Genomic DNA, 16,474 nt, shown 5'->3' with positions numbered 1-16,474 from the left:
ATCGCACCTTATACTTAATAAAGCCACACGTGATCAATTCAAACGTGGTTTTATCACTTGAAAGTCATAAAGTCAAGGTGAACATCAATATCAAAGTCAGCTAATATTTATGTCATACTGATTAAACTCTACTGCTCATTCGTACGGCAGATTCCCCTGAGAAAAATGAGCAAGATACTCTAGGGGTTGTTTTTTGTAAACATACATTGAAATGCTGGTGAAATTACAGGCAGACGAGACTTGTCAACTTATGTCTTAGGGTGACGGGCGCAATGGTAGTGCCCCTCAGATCTATGCAATTTTAAACTCTGAGTGGCACTGTAACTATTATGGACAAGTGTGTAGCTTACAATCAGGCGCACGACTTGTTTGTCTCGTCACTTAATGTTATAAAAAAAAACAATTAAAAAAAACATTTATTATTTACAATATTTGTTTCAAACATTTTCGATATTACAAGAGCTAAAAGGATGGCTACCATGGATCTTTGTCATCCAAGTGCTGTATAATAAGCTTTAGTATAAAATTTATATCACTATAGTTTTAAACTGCCTCCGTGGCCGAACGGTTACCATGCCGGACTGCCATGCAGAGGTCCCAGGTTAGATTCCCGGGTCGGGAGAAATATTTGTATGACCTACATCTATTTCTCTCGTGAGTTTGGGTGTAATTTGTGGTTGTCTACGTGTGTGTCCATGGCACCCGCGACACAGGGTATCCCTAGTGCGGGGCTATGTTGAGTGTGTACGTTATTATTATTATTATTATTATTATTATTATTATTATTATAAACCTCGTGAATGGCAAATTTTGAATATCAATCGGAATCTAATTTTATTCACGTCAGAGTATCACAATAATATCCAAAGTATATGTACTTGTTAGTCGTTGGTTATCAAACCGATTAAGTATTTAATAATTATTTCATCCAATGGTATATTGTTAAGTTTTAATGTTACTTGCATACTACTACATAAGAATAAGCCTCTACCAGTAACGGCATCAAAGCGTAACAATGACTGCCTCCTAGCCTTGCAACAGCCGTTTCAACACATATGAGTATATACATTACAATACAAAATGCTTTATTTCTCTCAGAAAGGTCCAGATAGTTACATTTCATAGTTCCTTTGCAAGAGCTGGAGTCTGTACTAGGTTGGGAACCTGTGTTACAGATCACCAGCCTCGTTCCCTGTGGGTGTATTAAGAACGTAACATCATTTTTAATACATACGATCGTACTACTAAGCTTTGTGTGTGTGTGTAAAATTGTGCCTGGTTGTGTGATTAAAACCTAAACCAGTACGGTAAGTAATTTTTTAGTCGACTCACAGTCGAAACTGAACAGCCAGTTAGTAATTAACTTTCTTACATTCCGTAGCCTCCTATCACAGAAAACTGACGCTGTGCAAAACTAGTGGAAACCGTAACTGAAGAACAGACAGTGTGTTTACGTCTAATAGTGTTGAGTTCATTGCGCATCACATGCGATTTGACCGTGCGTGGTAGAAGCTGTTTGAAGAACAAACAGCTGCGTACTGAAAGGACATCACAGGTCTTATATTATATCTAGCAGTAGAGCTCCTTGTGAAGGAGTTCGTCCAGGGTAGTACTGCCACCTTATCTATTTCTGCTGCTTAGCAGTAATGTCACCATTACTGTGTTCCTGTTTTGAAGGGTAAGGGTGCTGGTGAAATTACAGGCACATGGGACTTGTTAGCTTATGTCTCAGGGTGACGGGCGCAGTGGCAGTGCCCGTCATATCTTTGCAATTTAAATCTCTTCTGAGTGGCAATATAACTGTTATGGACAGGCGTGTAGTATACCATCAGGCGCACGACTTGTTCGTCCCGTCACTTGATGTTATAATATATATATGAATACTATAGTGTATACCCAGAGAAGATTAACTTATGCGACAGCAGTTATAATTGTATGCGGTTAGAAAAGGTTGATCTCCACCTGTGCGCAACAGCACTGTAGCGAACTATATCAGTGTGGATTAAGTGCGTGAGACGAGTGAGCCAAACCAGATATAATGTTTAACAAGCTTTGTATACTTACAGAGTTAATAAACAAGTTTCGCAAGACAACTGTAACAGCACACACAAATCCAGTTAAATTTAGAATTTGTATATAACACACGTAAATGCATATTACTCACGCTTTTGGATTCCCATTGGAGCGTTTGCGCGCTACGGCCGATTCGTATCAGCAGTTCCGAATCCGAAAAGCGACGGTCCGAAATGTGTCCGAGTTTTCTAGATGTGTATAGTCTGGGATTCGGAATGAACACAAATAGGATGCAGTGAGCAAATTCGCTTAAGGTAGGCAGAGTCTACCGATCAGCATCGCCACTTTACTCGATCCTGACAAACTTCTCTAACTTCCCGTAGATTGATCATCAACCCATTTATTTATACGTCCAACTGCTTTAAGCCATAGTGCGCCACGCTAACACGATGCGGGTCGAGGACTTGGGCACACATATTAAGAGGGTTGTGAACCTTCTTCGACGTGCAGGTTTCATAACGATGTTTTCCTTCACCGAAAAGCTCATAGTGAATTTCAAACTAAATTTCGCACAGACACTCCGAGAAACTTGCCCTCATTCCCTCTATACCGGACCGGCGAATTTGCCGGGTCGATAAAATGTTGGAAAGGCTAGTCGCTGTACAATTTATACGAAGCTATTCACATTACGCCGGACTGGCAACAATGCCATTGTTACCGGAGCGTTTGTCACTGCGGACCGCCGGCAGAACGCCCAGACCGGAGCAATGTGAACAAACTTGCTCCGCTTGCTGAACAAACTTGCTGTGTCACTTTGGTGTTCATCCAAAGAGGACGCTGTCATTCGAAAATAATTGAAGAACTTGGACTCGTCATTTCTCAGTTGGCCCATTAATGTTTCAAAAGTTCCAAGTGAAAATCTTTCCCGTAAAATAGGACGTAGCCAATGTTTTTTTTTACTTTATTAAACCTTCTAAAATACCACCACAGCACCACAATTTCGTCGTTCATCGTGCGCAGTGGTCCGAATTCGACTAAAGGTGAAGACTGTAGTATCCGGCTTTATTGCGAGATCCGGCTTAATGTGAACACCTAGTCTGAGTGCCGGTTTCCCGGCAACTTCGCCGGTCGCACAGTGGGCGACGAGGCCGAGGTGCGAACTCGGATTCGAACCCACGTCCTGTTTTTGAGAGGCGATAGGTCAAACCTAATGGTCAAGCCTAATGGCTACCCCGGCTAATTACTAAGATTATCACGACGCATTCTAGCCTTTTTGACTGAAAACGCCCTTCGTGGCCACCATCGAGTCTATGTATAACCAGAAATAGAGACGCAATGTCATTTAATTTGTTTGAAAACTATTCTGCCAAATCATTACTGTGACAACTGCGCTCCGATTGGCCAGCCCGAATTCGAAACAATTAACGGGGGTCGTCAATAATGTCGTCAGTAATTACTGATGAAATGTGATTCTGTTCGTTTTGTATGTTTTGCTGTTTTCCCCACATCACCGAACGGAACAATCCCCCATTGTTAGAGATATTATCTTTATTACAATAAATACAGAATTATTTTGGAATATTCGGAGTCGTACACACAGGTCAGTTGTTGGTGCTATATGATTTCAGCGCAAACGAGAATTGACATTTAAAAGTGATATACGGCCCATTTGCCTGATTAGTTGCCAGGGGTGGATTATTTCGTCTCTATTTCTGGTTATATACTCGATGGTGACCACCCTCTGCTAATTAATATAGGCCTCGTACCTCGTACTCGAATTTGTGATGTACTTATTAAATCTGCACTGTGTAACACCACGGCGGTCACGCTCCGATGCCGTTCCGTACCAGTGGATAAATAATCTCTTCTTACTTAATAATTATCTTAATTTAATGTTCTTTGTGTATTACATGGAGACCCGTGCCCAGTACTAGAAGGTACATAGGTACGTTGGCACAAAACGGATTTGGTAACCGAGTAGGTACCAATTAGGAGTCTGAGCGAGCACTGTTTTTACTATATCACACCCCTCACGGAACAGTAGCACCAGTGGAGTAACATCAAAAACATTTATTGCTCCATTAGATGCAGAAAAATATAATCCACTTCCTCTCCAACTCTTATAACTCTAGCGACAATATTGTAGATCGAGTTACAAGAACTGGAGAGGATGTGGGTTATATTTTTCTGTATCTAATTTGGCAATAAACATGTTTGACGTAACTCCACTGATCCCATTCTTCCATGAGGGGTGCGATATTTTTAACAGACTTCAAAAAAGGAGGAAGTTCTCCATTCGTCTGCATTTTTTTGTATATGTTACATGGTTACATTTGTGAACCGACTTTGATTATTCTTTTTTGTTGCCCCATTTAAATTTGAAGAATATATTACCTTTAAGGGTGGTAACTAGGGGATGAATCATTTCAAGAAAACTTGGCAAATAAATGTAATTCCACGAACTTTAGAGGCAAGTTTTTTTGTACTCTGTACTGATATTATATCACATATGTACTTTTGTTTGTTATGCACGTAAACCTGTATTGTAATTATAGTCCTATATTTAGGTCTGCATGAAGAAATTTCTTTTTAGATATAAGCAGCACCGTTTGTGTTTTTCTTTTTACTTAATGTGTACATGTGTTTTCTTGTGCAATAAATGATTTTTTTTTTTTCATTTTTTAATTTTGCTGCTTCTTTTCATTCATTTTTTAATACGTTCATTTACGGAAAAATCAGTTTCAATTAATTGTCATTCAATGAAATCTTCTCTCCCGTGCTCAATAATAAATATGTCAGGAGATTATTAGGTTGTTAGCAGTAGGAGATACATATTATTTCTAAAGGGTAGATGTTTAAGTAACTTCGAATTTCTCCGCGTCTACATCATTTAAACCATTTAAGGTTAACTAACTTTTTAGCTCACCGCCCACTTATATCAGATAAAAAAATTTAAAAGCCCCACCACCACAATTATAATTGAATTGAAAGCACGTATTTTCTATATTAACTTAATACAAAAAATCACAAGGAGAAAAATGATACATATGTATGTAGTGCATAGATAAGTCAGAATGTTTTTTTCAAATGCGGTAGCACCCCCTGGACAGCAACAACGTCCCCCAATTGCTTCCGCGGCTCTTACTTAGGACTCTTCAGCGCGCACTGGTGGGGCCGCTTTGGGAAACTCTAAATCATTTATTTCCACAAACAAAATACAGAACAAGAGGAGACAAGATTATCTATACAATATATATTAAAAAAAACTAAATGATTTGTGTGTGGGAGACAGTCTCAGCATTCACTGGTTTTCAGCCTGCCCTAGACTTTAGTAAACACATATTTGCATTTTGGGCCAGTTCTATAAACTTACCTACCTACCTAATTACAACATTAAGCTCCTAAAATGAAAATATTAAAAAAATCTCAAAAACCAACCATTGCAAAATAACAACATTACACTTTTAAAAGCTTATTGTCAATCTTTTTACACGTGCAGTCTGTGGGTCGACTATACGCGAAGAACATACAACGGCCTGCGAGTACAATACAACAATGCGTTCCGGGTGTCGCTGGGGCTGCCGCGCTACTGCAGCATCTCGGGTATGTTCGCGGAGGCGCACACAGACGGATTTGCAGACATCATGCGCTAGAGGTGCGCCACGACACTATGCCGCTTGCGCCGCAGCCCCAACCACATCTTGTGCGCGTTGTCTGCTCGCTGGGACTCGCCGATGTTCTGAGCGAACATCGGCGAGTCTAGTAGTATAGTATTGTTAGTTTTTATTTATTTTATGTTGCTGTGTGTACTGTGTAACTAACCTAAAACTAAAAAACTAACTAAAAAATTACGAAGAAAAAGAAAATTTTATTCCATTTTCCATTCCAAGCCCATAGTAATAATTGTATACGCTTAATATCCGTTATGACATTATTTACTTGAAAATTACTTATACATGAGAAACAAATAAATTACTCCAATGCTACATATTTCTATATTATAGTATACAAATATATTTCAACAATTTATGTAAAGAAATAATGAAATTGTTGAATAATAATATATGTGAATACAACTAATTTTAGCGTTTCCCACATTGACTTACAATTATATGGACGTCGGGTCCGTGCTAAAAAGTGTCCGAACTTATAGGGCGTTAAAATCGTATACAGAGCGTCATTCACGCTCTAGTCTTCGTTTGTTCGACTGACATCGAACCAAGCAAAATTAGACAGTACTGCGATGACATTACAATTTAAATTTAACGTTTTAGCTTTTTCATATTCCTTGACATGTCACTACGTTTAAATAGGTTGACTTGGGACATTTTTTTCGTGGTTTTTGTATTAGACCCGTCGCCCATTTATTTGTAAGTCAATGGTCTCCCACCACCATACACACTCCACACTAACCACTTTTAGATAATAGTAAATAATTTTAATAAAGTAATGACATCAAGATTCAGTGTTTTATGTCACATATAGCTTCTGTATTAATAGTAATATCAAAATTACGCTTACTTAAACTAGTGTCCTCGATTGGGCACGGCGGCGGGCACTAATGGGTTAACAATAAAGCATCTTACGAATTCGTACACCCGGAATACCTTCGTTCCTACATTGAAACCGTGATGTAATAATAGACTAGAAACAAGACGAAACAATAAAACTCGTGGTTTGGCTGAAGTGCAAATGTATACGACTAGATGTGATATTTATTACTAACCCGGTGCACTGTAAGCATTTATTTTATTGTTGTTGTGTTGAAAATAAGGTATTGTCAGGTGGAGGGGCAGGAGATTAGCACCTTAGTCTCTCGATCAATAACAGGTTCTCTTACCCCATCTTTTGGGGGAAGAGTTCAATAGGACAAAAGAGTACGGAAGAAAATAGAACCGATGTCGCCAAAACTCACATTCTTAATTTGAAACTCTACAAAACCTTGACATTGATTCGTCGTAGTTTCAAATTTAAAAAGAAATAAAAAATTATGGATTGTTAATATAATTTAAACTTAACCCTGTTGGCATATCGATTGCAAGTTACGACGTTTTGATATTACATTGAAATTTCAATCAATGTACTGCCATCTAGTGGTAAATTGCTGAACGACGACGAATTGGAGTTATTAATTTAGTTCTCCAAAAAAGAAGCGATAAATTGCAGGGGTATAAGCTTTACTTTCGTTTCTTACAACAAATTAATTTTTGTTACAACAAAAAATTATTTAAAATTGAAAATTTCTTAAAATAACGCTTTCCGATGATATGAAATACCACCACGGCTAATATTTTTGGTGCGGCTAACATTGTTGCACTCCAAAACAGCACAATAAGGCATTTTTCTAGGATTTCAGCGAATTTGCACGAAAGAATGACACAAGCATATCATACAAAGCGAAAATGGCAGAATGAGCTCAAGTAAGTCTTTGGAGACCTAAGGTTGGCACGCGTCAGACGCAAACTAACCACTTCTACTGTAGTTATTGTTCCGTGGTGAAAATAGAGGGGGCAACAAATTTAAGTTTAAAGAAATCGACGCTGCGCCACTGCTTCCTAGAGTTCAAAACATTTTACTGAAAACAAAGTAAGTTCCTCTTTCCCCATCTGACCTAATATTTTTGTATTAATGCTCGAGCATGAAAACGAAAGAGATAATGTTAAATTTATGAGTCCATTGGATAAACGTATTTGGACGTATATTTGGGTATTTCCATAGTGTTGAAACGCTCGGTGTTAGGTCAGTAAAAGAACAAATGCTTCTTAAGAGGGAGCAGAGGAAAAATTCCTAATCTTCGATTTGATTTTAGAGGGGTATATCCACTTTAAAGTTAAAAATAAATTATTGTATGAGTAACTACACGATATATTCAAGCATAGACACTAATCAGAAACATAAAACAATAAAGTTTCCTCGATAGATAAAAATCACGTAATGACCTATAATTTTCACATGTTTTCGATTTATCCTCGAAATGCTACAGGTTATTAGGACAAAAATTAGATAATTAATTATATTTATGCATGATCGAGAACTAAAGTTAGATCGTATAGTTAAAGTTTTAGAGTTATTCCGCTAAAACGAACTTGGTACTTTTAATGCGCATGTCACGCGAACTTCAGGCATATATTTGTTTCACAAATTTGGACGGAGCCAACGTCAAAACTTTTTTGGCATGCTTCCTCTTAAATGAGGGGACGATGGTTTAAGTCACTGTGGCAACATATACCTACAACTTTAAGACGAAATAGTGTTATAGACGGCGTTGGCGTAGGCTTTGCAGCGTGTGATCTAGACGCGGAGAAATTCGAGGATACTTAAACTTTTTTTTTTAAGCAGTAGAGCTCCTTGTGAAAGAGTTCGTCCAGGGAAGTACTGCCACCTTACCTATTTCTGCCACCAAGCAGTAATGTAAACCTTACTGCGTTCCGGTTTTGAAGAGTAAGGGTAGCAGTGCCTCTCGGATCTTTGTGATTTAAAGGTCTGAGTGACACTGCAACTGTTAGGGACATGCGTGACGATTACTTTCGTTCCGTCACTTAGTATTATAAAAAAAAAACCTAAACATTTACCCTTTAAAAATAAAATATACAATTTATTTTATTGATCTACAAAAATATATAAGTAACCTTATTATTATTATGTATTAATATTTATGTATACGTTCTAATAATACTTATATGTATATTTATTATTATTATTTATATATTTATTTTATTGAGTAGTGTATTTAAAACGATTTGATTACAAGATATTCCTTGGATGCACCTCCTTTTCCAACTTTTAAATTTCTATCCTAAGGCCGCCTGTTGTACAATGGCTTAGTCTGTGATGCTTACATTACTTTTCTGTGTTGTCATTTAATTTTAATGTGCAATAAACAATATTTCATTCACTCATTAATTCATTCATCTATCTCTTACTGTTAACAAGCTCATCCCCTGACATATTTACTATGGCAAATGGAAGAGAAGATTTCATTGAAATATCTCAAAGAACAATTACAACTGATTTTTCAGTAAATGACCGTACAAAGTAAAAAATGTAAATTTTGCGGATTTAAAAAAAAAAGTAGTTTTTTACTCATTTATTGCACAGGAAAACACACATACAATCACATTCAGTAAAAAGAAAAACACAAACAAAAGGGTTACTTTCAAACTGCTTATTTCTAAAAGCTTTTATAAAATAAAGTCGATAATCGAAACAAGCAGTTAAATTGTAAATACCTAAAACCGAAACGAAAGAAAGGTCAACTAATTAGTGGATTACGCCTGGCGAGTCTATGGCTTCAATAGAATACGAAAACATTGCAATGGCAGTTGAATAGTAGCTCCATAGCTAGCCGCTACTCTTAACTTTTAGCAGAATACCAATTGTTCAAACAAAAATGGCGGGCTTTTCAGGTTACAAGTACAGTTTCTAGAAAGATCAATTTATTTTAAGTATATTATGAACAAAATACGAAGAAAGAAATAATTATGAAGAGATTTAGAACTATATTCCTTATTCTAAACCAAATTACAAAAGAGTTTATCCTGAAAATTCCATAATTACGAATTCAAACTTTTTTTATTTAATCTTTATAAGTGACAATAATGTGATTTTTGTGAAAGTGAAAACATGAATGTCGTAGAACCACAATGGAGAATATTTAATGAGGATCCCGATAATTAAACGAAGACATGGCTCAAAGGACTTGTATCCAAGCCAAAACTCTTAATAAAAAAAAGCACATGTACAAAATCTTGCCATTGGCGCTCTATGGGCCGTATTCCAGAACTCTACTCAAGGCTCAATTCAGGACGAGTTCTGGAATACGACCCTATGATTTAAAATTATAGCCTGTCTTTTTTGAACACGGAGTAAAATGAAATTTGCAGGGTTGCCAGTTTTCATAAAATTTTAAATAGTCATGTAGTTGTTGTCGACAGTTTTATCGATACATTGTGAAAGGCTGTAAAATTTTTCCGAAAATGTCTGAAGTGTAAATGTTACGATGTTCTAATGGTTGCTAATTACGTTATTATCTTTTTTAATTCTTATTTTGACACTTGGAACTAGTATGGAAATCAATTTTTATTCACATACATTTTAATAAAGACAGGCAGATTGGATTATGTTTATTAAATTAAATTGAAATACTTTCAAATATGTCTCGTCTTTGTATTTTTTTTTGACAATATAATAACTTTTATTCCAATACAAATGTTACATTAATATTTCTAGTAAAGATCAGTACCAGGCTTCGTCAATAGGTACTAAAATAATAAAAAAAAGGGATTTGCAAGAGATTTTTAACCTAAAATACTAATCTAACCTAAAAAAATCCCGTCGCGGGTCAAAAGATCTCATTAATTTTATTCCCATTAAACTTTGTATTTTTAATAGACATAGTTCTAAATGTATTGCATGTATGTATGAATTTTCAAAAAATGACAATTCAAATGATTCTGTGCCCCGCAATTGGATGACCAGTGGGCCAATGATGAGTCAAATGAAATAAATTCGGCTATGTATTGTATAAGCGTAACCAACAAGCAATCCAGTGTCGATAGAATATTTATCGACTGCAATCACTACCTGCTTGCAAGTGGGCAACACTTTTGCGCTATGAACTGTCTGTTTTTGAAGATGGAGTAAAAACTCCAACTTCAAAAAGACGGACTATGGCAAACTTGGATCCCAATATCCTCGTACTTGGTTATGGACTGTTCACTGTTGTTAGGCTTCTACATTTATAATTATATTCTACAATTATAATTGTAATTATAATTTCACGTAACACTCTCATTATTAGAACAGTTTTTAAAACAGATTCCTTACCGTGACCTATTAATTGTTAACACCAACTTTAATTTGCATACAACACACCTTCAGTAAAACAAATACTCATTTTAACCCCTTGCAATAAAACTCACTTTTGTTTCATATCTTAATTCATCAACTGCAAACCTTGTTTGTTATATTAGGAAATACCATTACTTACATACGATTCCCGTCCTTTACAACTTTGTAATAGAGTATTATATTGTTTGCAACGATAACAGACACCAATCAGATGTGATCTTATTTTGATGGCTTCAATAAATCGTTCGGCATTATTTTGAAACAAGGTTATGTATTTAAAATACCGGATGCGGAAATGATACCTATCAGGAAATATTTATTGAAACAATAAAAAATGTTTTTTTCTACTCCTGCCTTTGGGACTCCTGCACTTCAATCTGTCAATTATAATTTCTTAAAATATATCCAAAAGGCGCTCTTTTTACTTCTGAATCAAAATTCTATTGTCTATGGCACTCGCCACTGAGCTGAAATATAATTTTATGCAATCGTTGCTTATTGATGGTTCATAGAGATGAGTACCGTGTTTAGGCCACGAAGCTTTGCCGAGTGGCCTAAGTAATAGGTGCGAGATTTTAAGACCTAATTATGTAATGTTTGCGTACAGTACTTTTTCTACGAGTAAATAAAATAATTAAACAGAACCCATGTTTAATGTACATTTTGCTAACAATCCATGACAACAAACACAATTTTCCTTTTAATAAGTTTTAGCACATTTATTTTTTATTTATAATTTTTTTATTTTATTTGTTATTTATTTTTTATTTATTTATTATTTATTAGGGCAGACAAAGGTTCCACCATACAGCCTCTCCATATATTTAGATGAAAGCCAAACAAAAACGCTACAAAACAAAAAACCAAAGAGGTAAAATAGAAGTAGTAGTACCCTAATAATTTTTATTATAAAGAAAGGCCAGGTTGCAAGACTTTTAGGCCAATTTAACCAATCAGGAGGCAGTATAGCATTTGAGTAGCGTCCTAATTGATATTTTAATTAGCAAAAACACGACGTTCTTTTTTTGAAACTCATTATAGTTCTGTGTACAGTTCTTTAATTAAATTCTTCAGCTCAGTGGCAAATAGAATTTTGATTCAGAACAAAAAAAAGCGTCTTTACGATGTGGTTTATAAAATTTAAATTGACAGATTAAAGAACAGGAATAGAAAAGATTCATTAAAATTCTATATACAGAACTATAATGAGTATTATAGTACTGTATACAGTACTATAATGAGTTTCAAAACCAGAACGTCGTATTTTTGCTAATTAAAATATCAGTTAGGACGCTACACAAAATTGCCCTAACAGTCTTTATCTAGGTCTTAGGTTTTCGTAATAAATTTGATTGTTACATATAGGAAATGAAACTATTTTTTCGTATCTAAGTCGTGTATATTTGATTTTTCAAATACACCAACGTTTAGGGCCTTTTACATGTCAAATAAACGCGATTGAAATCTGAAAAAAATAGTTTCATTTCCTAAATGTATTTAGTCTTATTATCACACATAACAATAGTGGGTATTTACAAGGAACTTAAAGAATAATATATATACTACACAAAATTTCACAAAAATTTGAAATACTGGCACTTGCCGTACCCAGGGATATCGTGCCCAGAAGGGCAGCAACATTTCCCCTTTGTACAGCTAAACTGGCCGACTAGCTTTTTGTTTTGTTTTTAATTGTAATACTTCTTTATTTTTGACAAAAACTTGAAGAAATCTGTAATATATGATTATATGCAAACGTGGAAAAATAGTATGCTAATTGTTGCTAAAAAACATTGTTACTTTTTTTATAAAATATAAATACGCATTTGACCTCCATCCCAGCTGGTGCAAAAGTGGCGATAAGGTCGACGATGGAGCATGCACATTTAAATAATGCCTATTCACTCACCTTGAAAAGGCCCAGGCTATACTTTTACAAGAACTTAATTGTATAGCCGTTCGACATATAAACGTCGAAGCAACGCTTCGTGCGTCCCCCGATTAATAATAATTATACTCAATTTAAATTATTGCTTCAGTTTTCCTAACACATAATCCAGAGCCGTTATTTCATTGAATAAAAGTCACACATAGTCATTTAATAAAAGCTAAAGTTGACCACGCAGTGTCCACAAAATCCCAAATTCCCGAGATAATTTAGTTCCGACAACTTCCGCAATATGGCGCCCGAACGTTAGCAAAAAACTTATTTACAAAATACCAATAAAACACTCACCTCCTCCACAGATTTCTTCGAAAACTCGTTCATAGAAACAATCCACAGCTGAACTATCTCGTTAACTATAACCAAATCATTATATAACCAAGTTAACAATTCGTTCACCCATTGAACACTTGGTGCGTCGGGGCCCGTACACGTAGGTACGATGATACTCTGATGTTTCTTTATATTAATCTGTTCAGGTCCAGGGGACATGCGCCCTATACGCTTTTTGTTAGGAGGAGTAGCTGGTACAAATCCAGAAGCCTTTACTGGTGGTTTATAATTGAATGAGGCACTTTTAACTTTAGCACTTGTCGCTAAAACACTATCGGCACTAGATATAATTTCGTTCGCTGTAGATTTCTTCGGTTCATCGTTCGTTTTTGGCTCATCCTTTTTGATTTCTGGCGTCCTGGTACTGTATCTCGTGTACGCCCATTTCGCGATGCCTAACAGCACTAAGGAGAATAGAATCCATATGAAAATGAGCATGACTAGATTGTCCATGGCTGTGTCCATATAATCAAAGCTGCATATGAGGTCATCGACAGCTTCGGCTAAGTCAGCCATCGTTTTCCATGGTGTTTGCCACCATTGCGCGATACCGGCGGTGTCTCCCGCTGCCGCGCTTTCACTCACTGAATCCCGGCTAGGCATTTTTTCACTAATTTAATTTTAAACGCACTATTTTCGTACTCTAGCTCTGTCCTACACGCACTTATATCGTGTTTCTCTTTCTAGCGCGTTCGGAAATTGAATGGGATTTCCTTTAAATTTTCTTTAATAAATCTTTTGTCTCGTTTGCGCAAATGCTTTCTCTCTTTCTAGCACGTTCGAAAAACCACATCGGTTTTCGTATGAAAATTGTGACTATAGAGTACTTTTACCTCGCTTGCGCAACTCTTTGTCTCTTCCATACATTCAAAACCGTTATTTCAATGATTATTCCACAATGTCTTGTTTATATTTGTTTCATAACATTGTTACATTGGGTTTATTTGGAAGTCTGAACACATGTGATTATAGTTTTAGGTCGTTCGTTCGTTTTCAATAGTTTCCGTTGTTTGATTTCATCTTGTGTTTCATGTGGTTGAAACTCTGAAACAAAAGAAATTTTCTGTTAATAACATACTTTATCCCAATACAAGGGGACCTTGAAGTTTATGGTGTTGAGAAAGAAGACTGGTAGCTACTTCCATCAAATAATAAAATTAGTTACATCGACTTCTTAGAATTTCGCGATTGCTAAGTATGCAATTAAACTATTTTTTTCGGATCCAAGTTGCCGTGATCTGTAAGGGCCAAGTCACACTGAAAGAGAAAAAGGTGCGCAGCACAAGTCTACATTATATCACTTCAAATCAATTTGAACTTTTTCTTTTGACGATAAGATTCGCTAAGTAATACTTTGCATCAAAAAATTAACCGCGCTTGTTGGTTAGCTACACACCTGTACATAAATGTTGCAGTGCCACTCAGAGTTTTAAATCGCAAGGATCTGAGTGGCACGGTCACCCTGAGATATAAGTTGACAAATGCCTGTAATTTCACCAGTACCCTTTCCCTTCAAATTTAGTTATTTATTCACAGAGTTCGTCCTATGTCTTCCATTGACCAGAAGAGCAAATGGTAGTGAAGATAGAGAATTTACATTTTTATAATTATAATTTATATAATTATTTTTTTGTTTTGTTTTTGTATGGAATAAATCTCGTATATTATTCAGTTTTATTATTGTAGTTAGCCGTGATCATGTGACCTGTAGAGCCTGAAAATTTTAATTTGTTCGAAAAAACAAATATACGTGGTTCAGATTCGAGAAAAAATTCCTTTATATAATGGTAACAGTAGATATAAATATGCTACTCGATTTTCCCGGAAACATTATTCATATTTATATCTAAATTCTCTGTAAGTCATTCTCTACTAGTGAGCCATAGGGCCAAACAAAAAAACAATGGGCTTTATTACATTTAAAACAAAAATAACATCTTTACAAAACAATAAATTAGATATATTTATATTACAGGCTCCTTCGTATGCTATGAATTTTATTACTTTACTTGTTGTCATGTTAGTTTCCATAGTCTAAGGATTATTTACATACACATGTCAAGTGAAAAGTCGAGTTTTAATTTACGAAAAATAAGTTAATTTATGACAGCCCCAACGTAAAAGGATCGTCGGCAACAATTTATATATTAACACATCGAGTATATAACCAGAAATAGAGGCGAAATAAGGGCCATATATTCCTGGTAACACATTAGCGATACAGCTCTTATAAATATCAACTCTCGTTTGCACTGAAATATAGACAGCTCCAACAGCTGACCTGTTTGTACGTCTCCGTATATTCCAAACAATATTCTGTATTTTTTGTAATAAAGATAATATCTCTAACAATGCCATGCTGTTCTAATCAGTGGTGTTACACATTTCATCGGTAATTAAATATTTAATATGTAATTTTGCAATTTTCGTCCATTATAACAAAGCTCAAGTTAACTAGTCCATTTGAAGTGAAACAATTGACGACACTCGTCAATTGTTTCGAACTCGGGCTGGCCAATCGGAGCGCAGTTGTCACAGTAATGATATGGCAGAATAGCATATTTAAGTACAAATATTTTTGTAATTTGTGGAGAGAAAGAATTTATTACCTAATTATTTATTTAACAGATAAGAAACTATACGCCAGATTTTGATAGTATAAAATAAATATAATGTAACGTACGTATGTAACGTATACGTATATAATAAACGTACATATCTGAATTTGTAAGATTCGTCATTTGAAATATAAACAAATATATTAAGAAATACATCAAATGATTCATAATTTATGTGGGGTCGTACACATTTTCTTATGACAAGTTTATTAAGTACCTCATAAAATAGGTTTTCCTCAACAATTTAAAATAGGGTTACGAATACTCAGAACACAATTAAAAAAGAAATTGGTGTTATCGTACCCGGGTTCTTCCCATCTAACGCAAGTGCAAACCGACTACCGATGTCATCTAAAATCGCATATAGAAGAAACGCTCTAGAATACACGCTATACATAATCCATATATCATGTGACCTATCCCAAGACCGTCGTCGGTCGGATGCTATTGTCTTTAACACAAATTGGACACGCGCCATTTGTCATCATGTTTATTTACTCTATGTTAAATACTTATTTATTAGCACAGTCATATAGTTAATGTAGTATTAGTTCTGGTATATGGCCTTTAATGTACACTCCCGACCCAGTTTTGCTGTTTACAGTTACTGTATACAGTTGCGCAACGAATAATACCTAAACGAGCCTTTGCCCGCAACGGCGGGGTATACGCGGGGAAGCGGGCGTCGCGGGCCACAACAGTGTTGCCAGTAGTT

The 16,474-nt window shown here is 35.7% G+C and overlaps 1 protein-coding gene across 5 annotated transcripts in view; it reads right to left on the bottom strand.

The window, feature by feature from the left end:
* LOC113233693 overlaps positions 1 to 13,918 on the bottom strand; it is a 78,956-nt gene extending 65,038 nt beyond the window's left edge. For 2 of the 5 annotated variants that reach the window (XM_026468873.1, XM_026468875.1), the window contains exon 1: positions 13,100 to 13,918. In XM_026468873.1, coding sequence (XP_026324658.1) covers positions 13,100 to 13,744 — 645 coding nt within the window. In that variant the 5' untranslated portion in view covers positions 13,745 to 13,918. The remainder of the gene's footprint in view (positions 1 to 13,099) is intronic. The other 3 variants (XM_026468874.1, XM_026468876.1, XM_026468877.1) reach the window with 2 other exon arrangements.
* Between the last annotated feature and the right edge of the window lie 2,556 nt (positions 13,919 to 16,474).

Source organism: Hyposmocoma kahamanoa, unplaced genomic scaffold, assembly GCF_003589595.1.
Source record: "Hyposmocoma kahamanoa isolate Upper Pololo Valley unplaced genomic scaffold, ASM358959v1 79, whole genome shotgun sequence".
Lineage (NCBI taxonomy): Eukaryota > Metazoa > Arthropoda > Insecta > Lepidoptera > Cosmopterigidae > Hyposmocoma > Hyposmocoma kahamanoa.
Note: the sequence above shows the minus strand (reverse complement) of the source record. Positions and strands in the feature narration are given on the sequence as shown.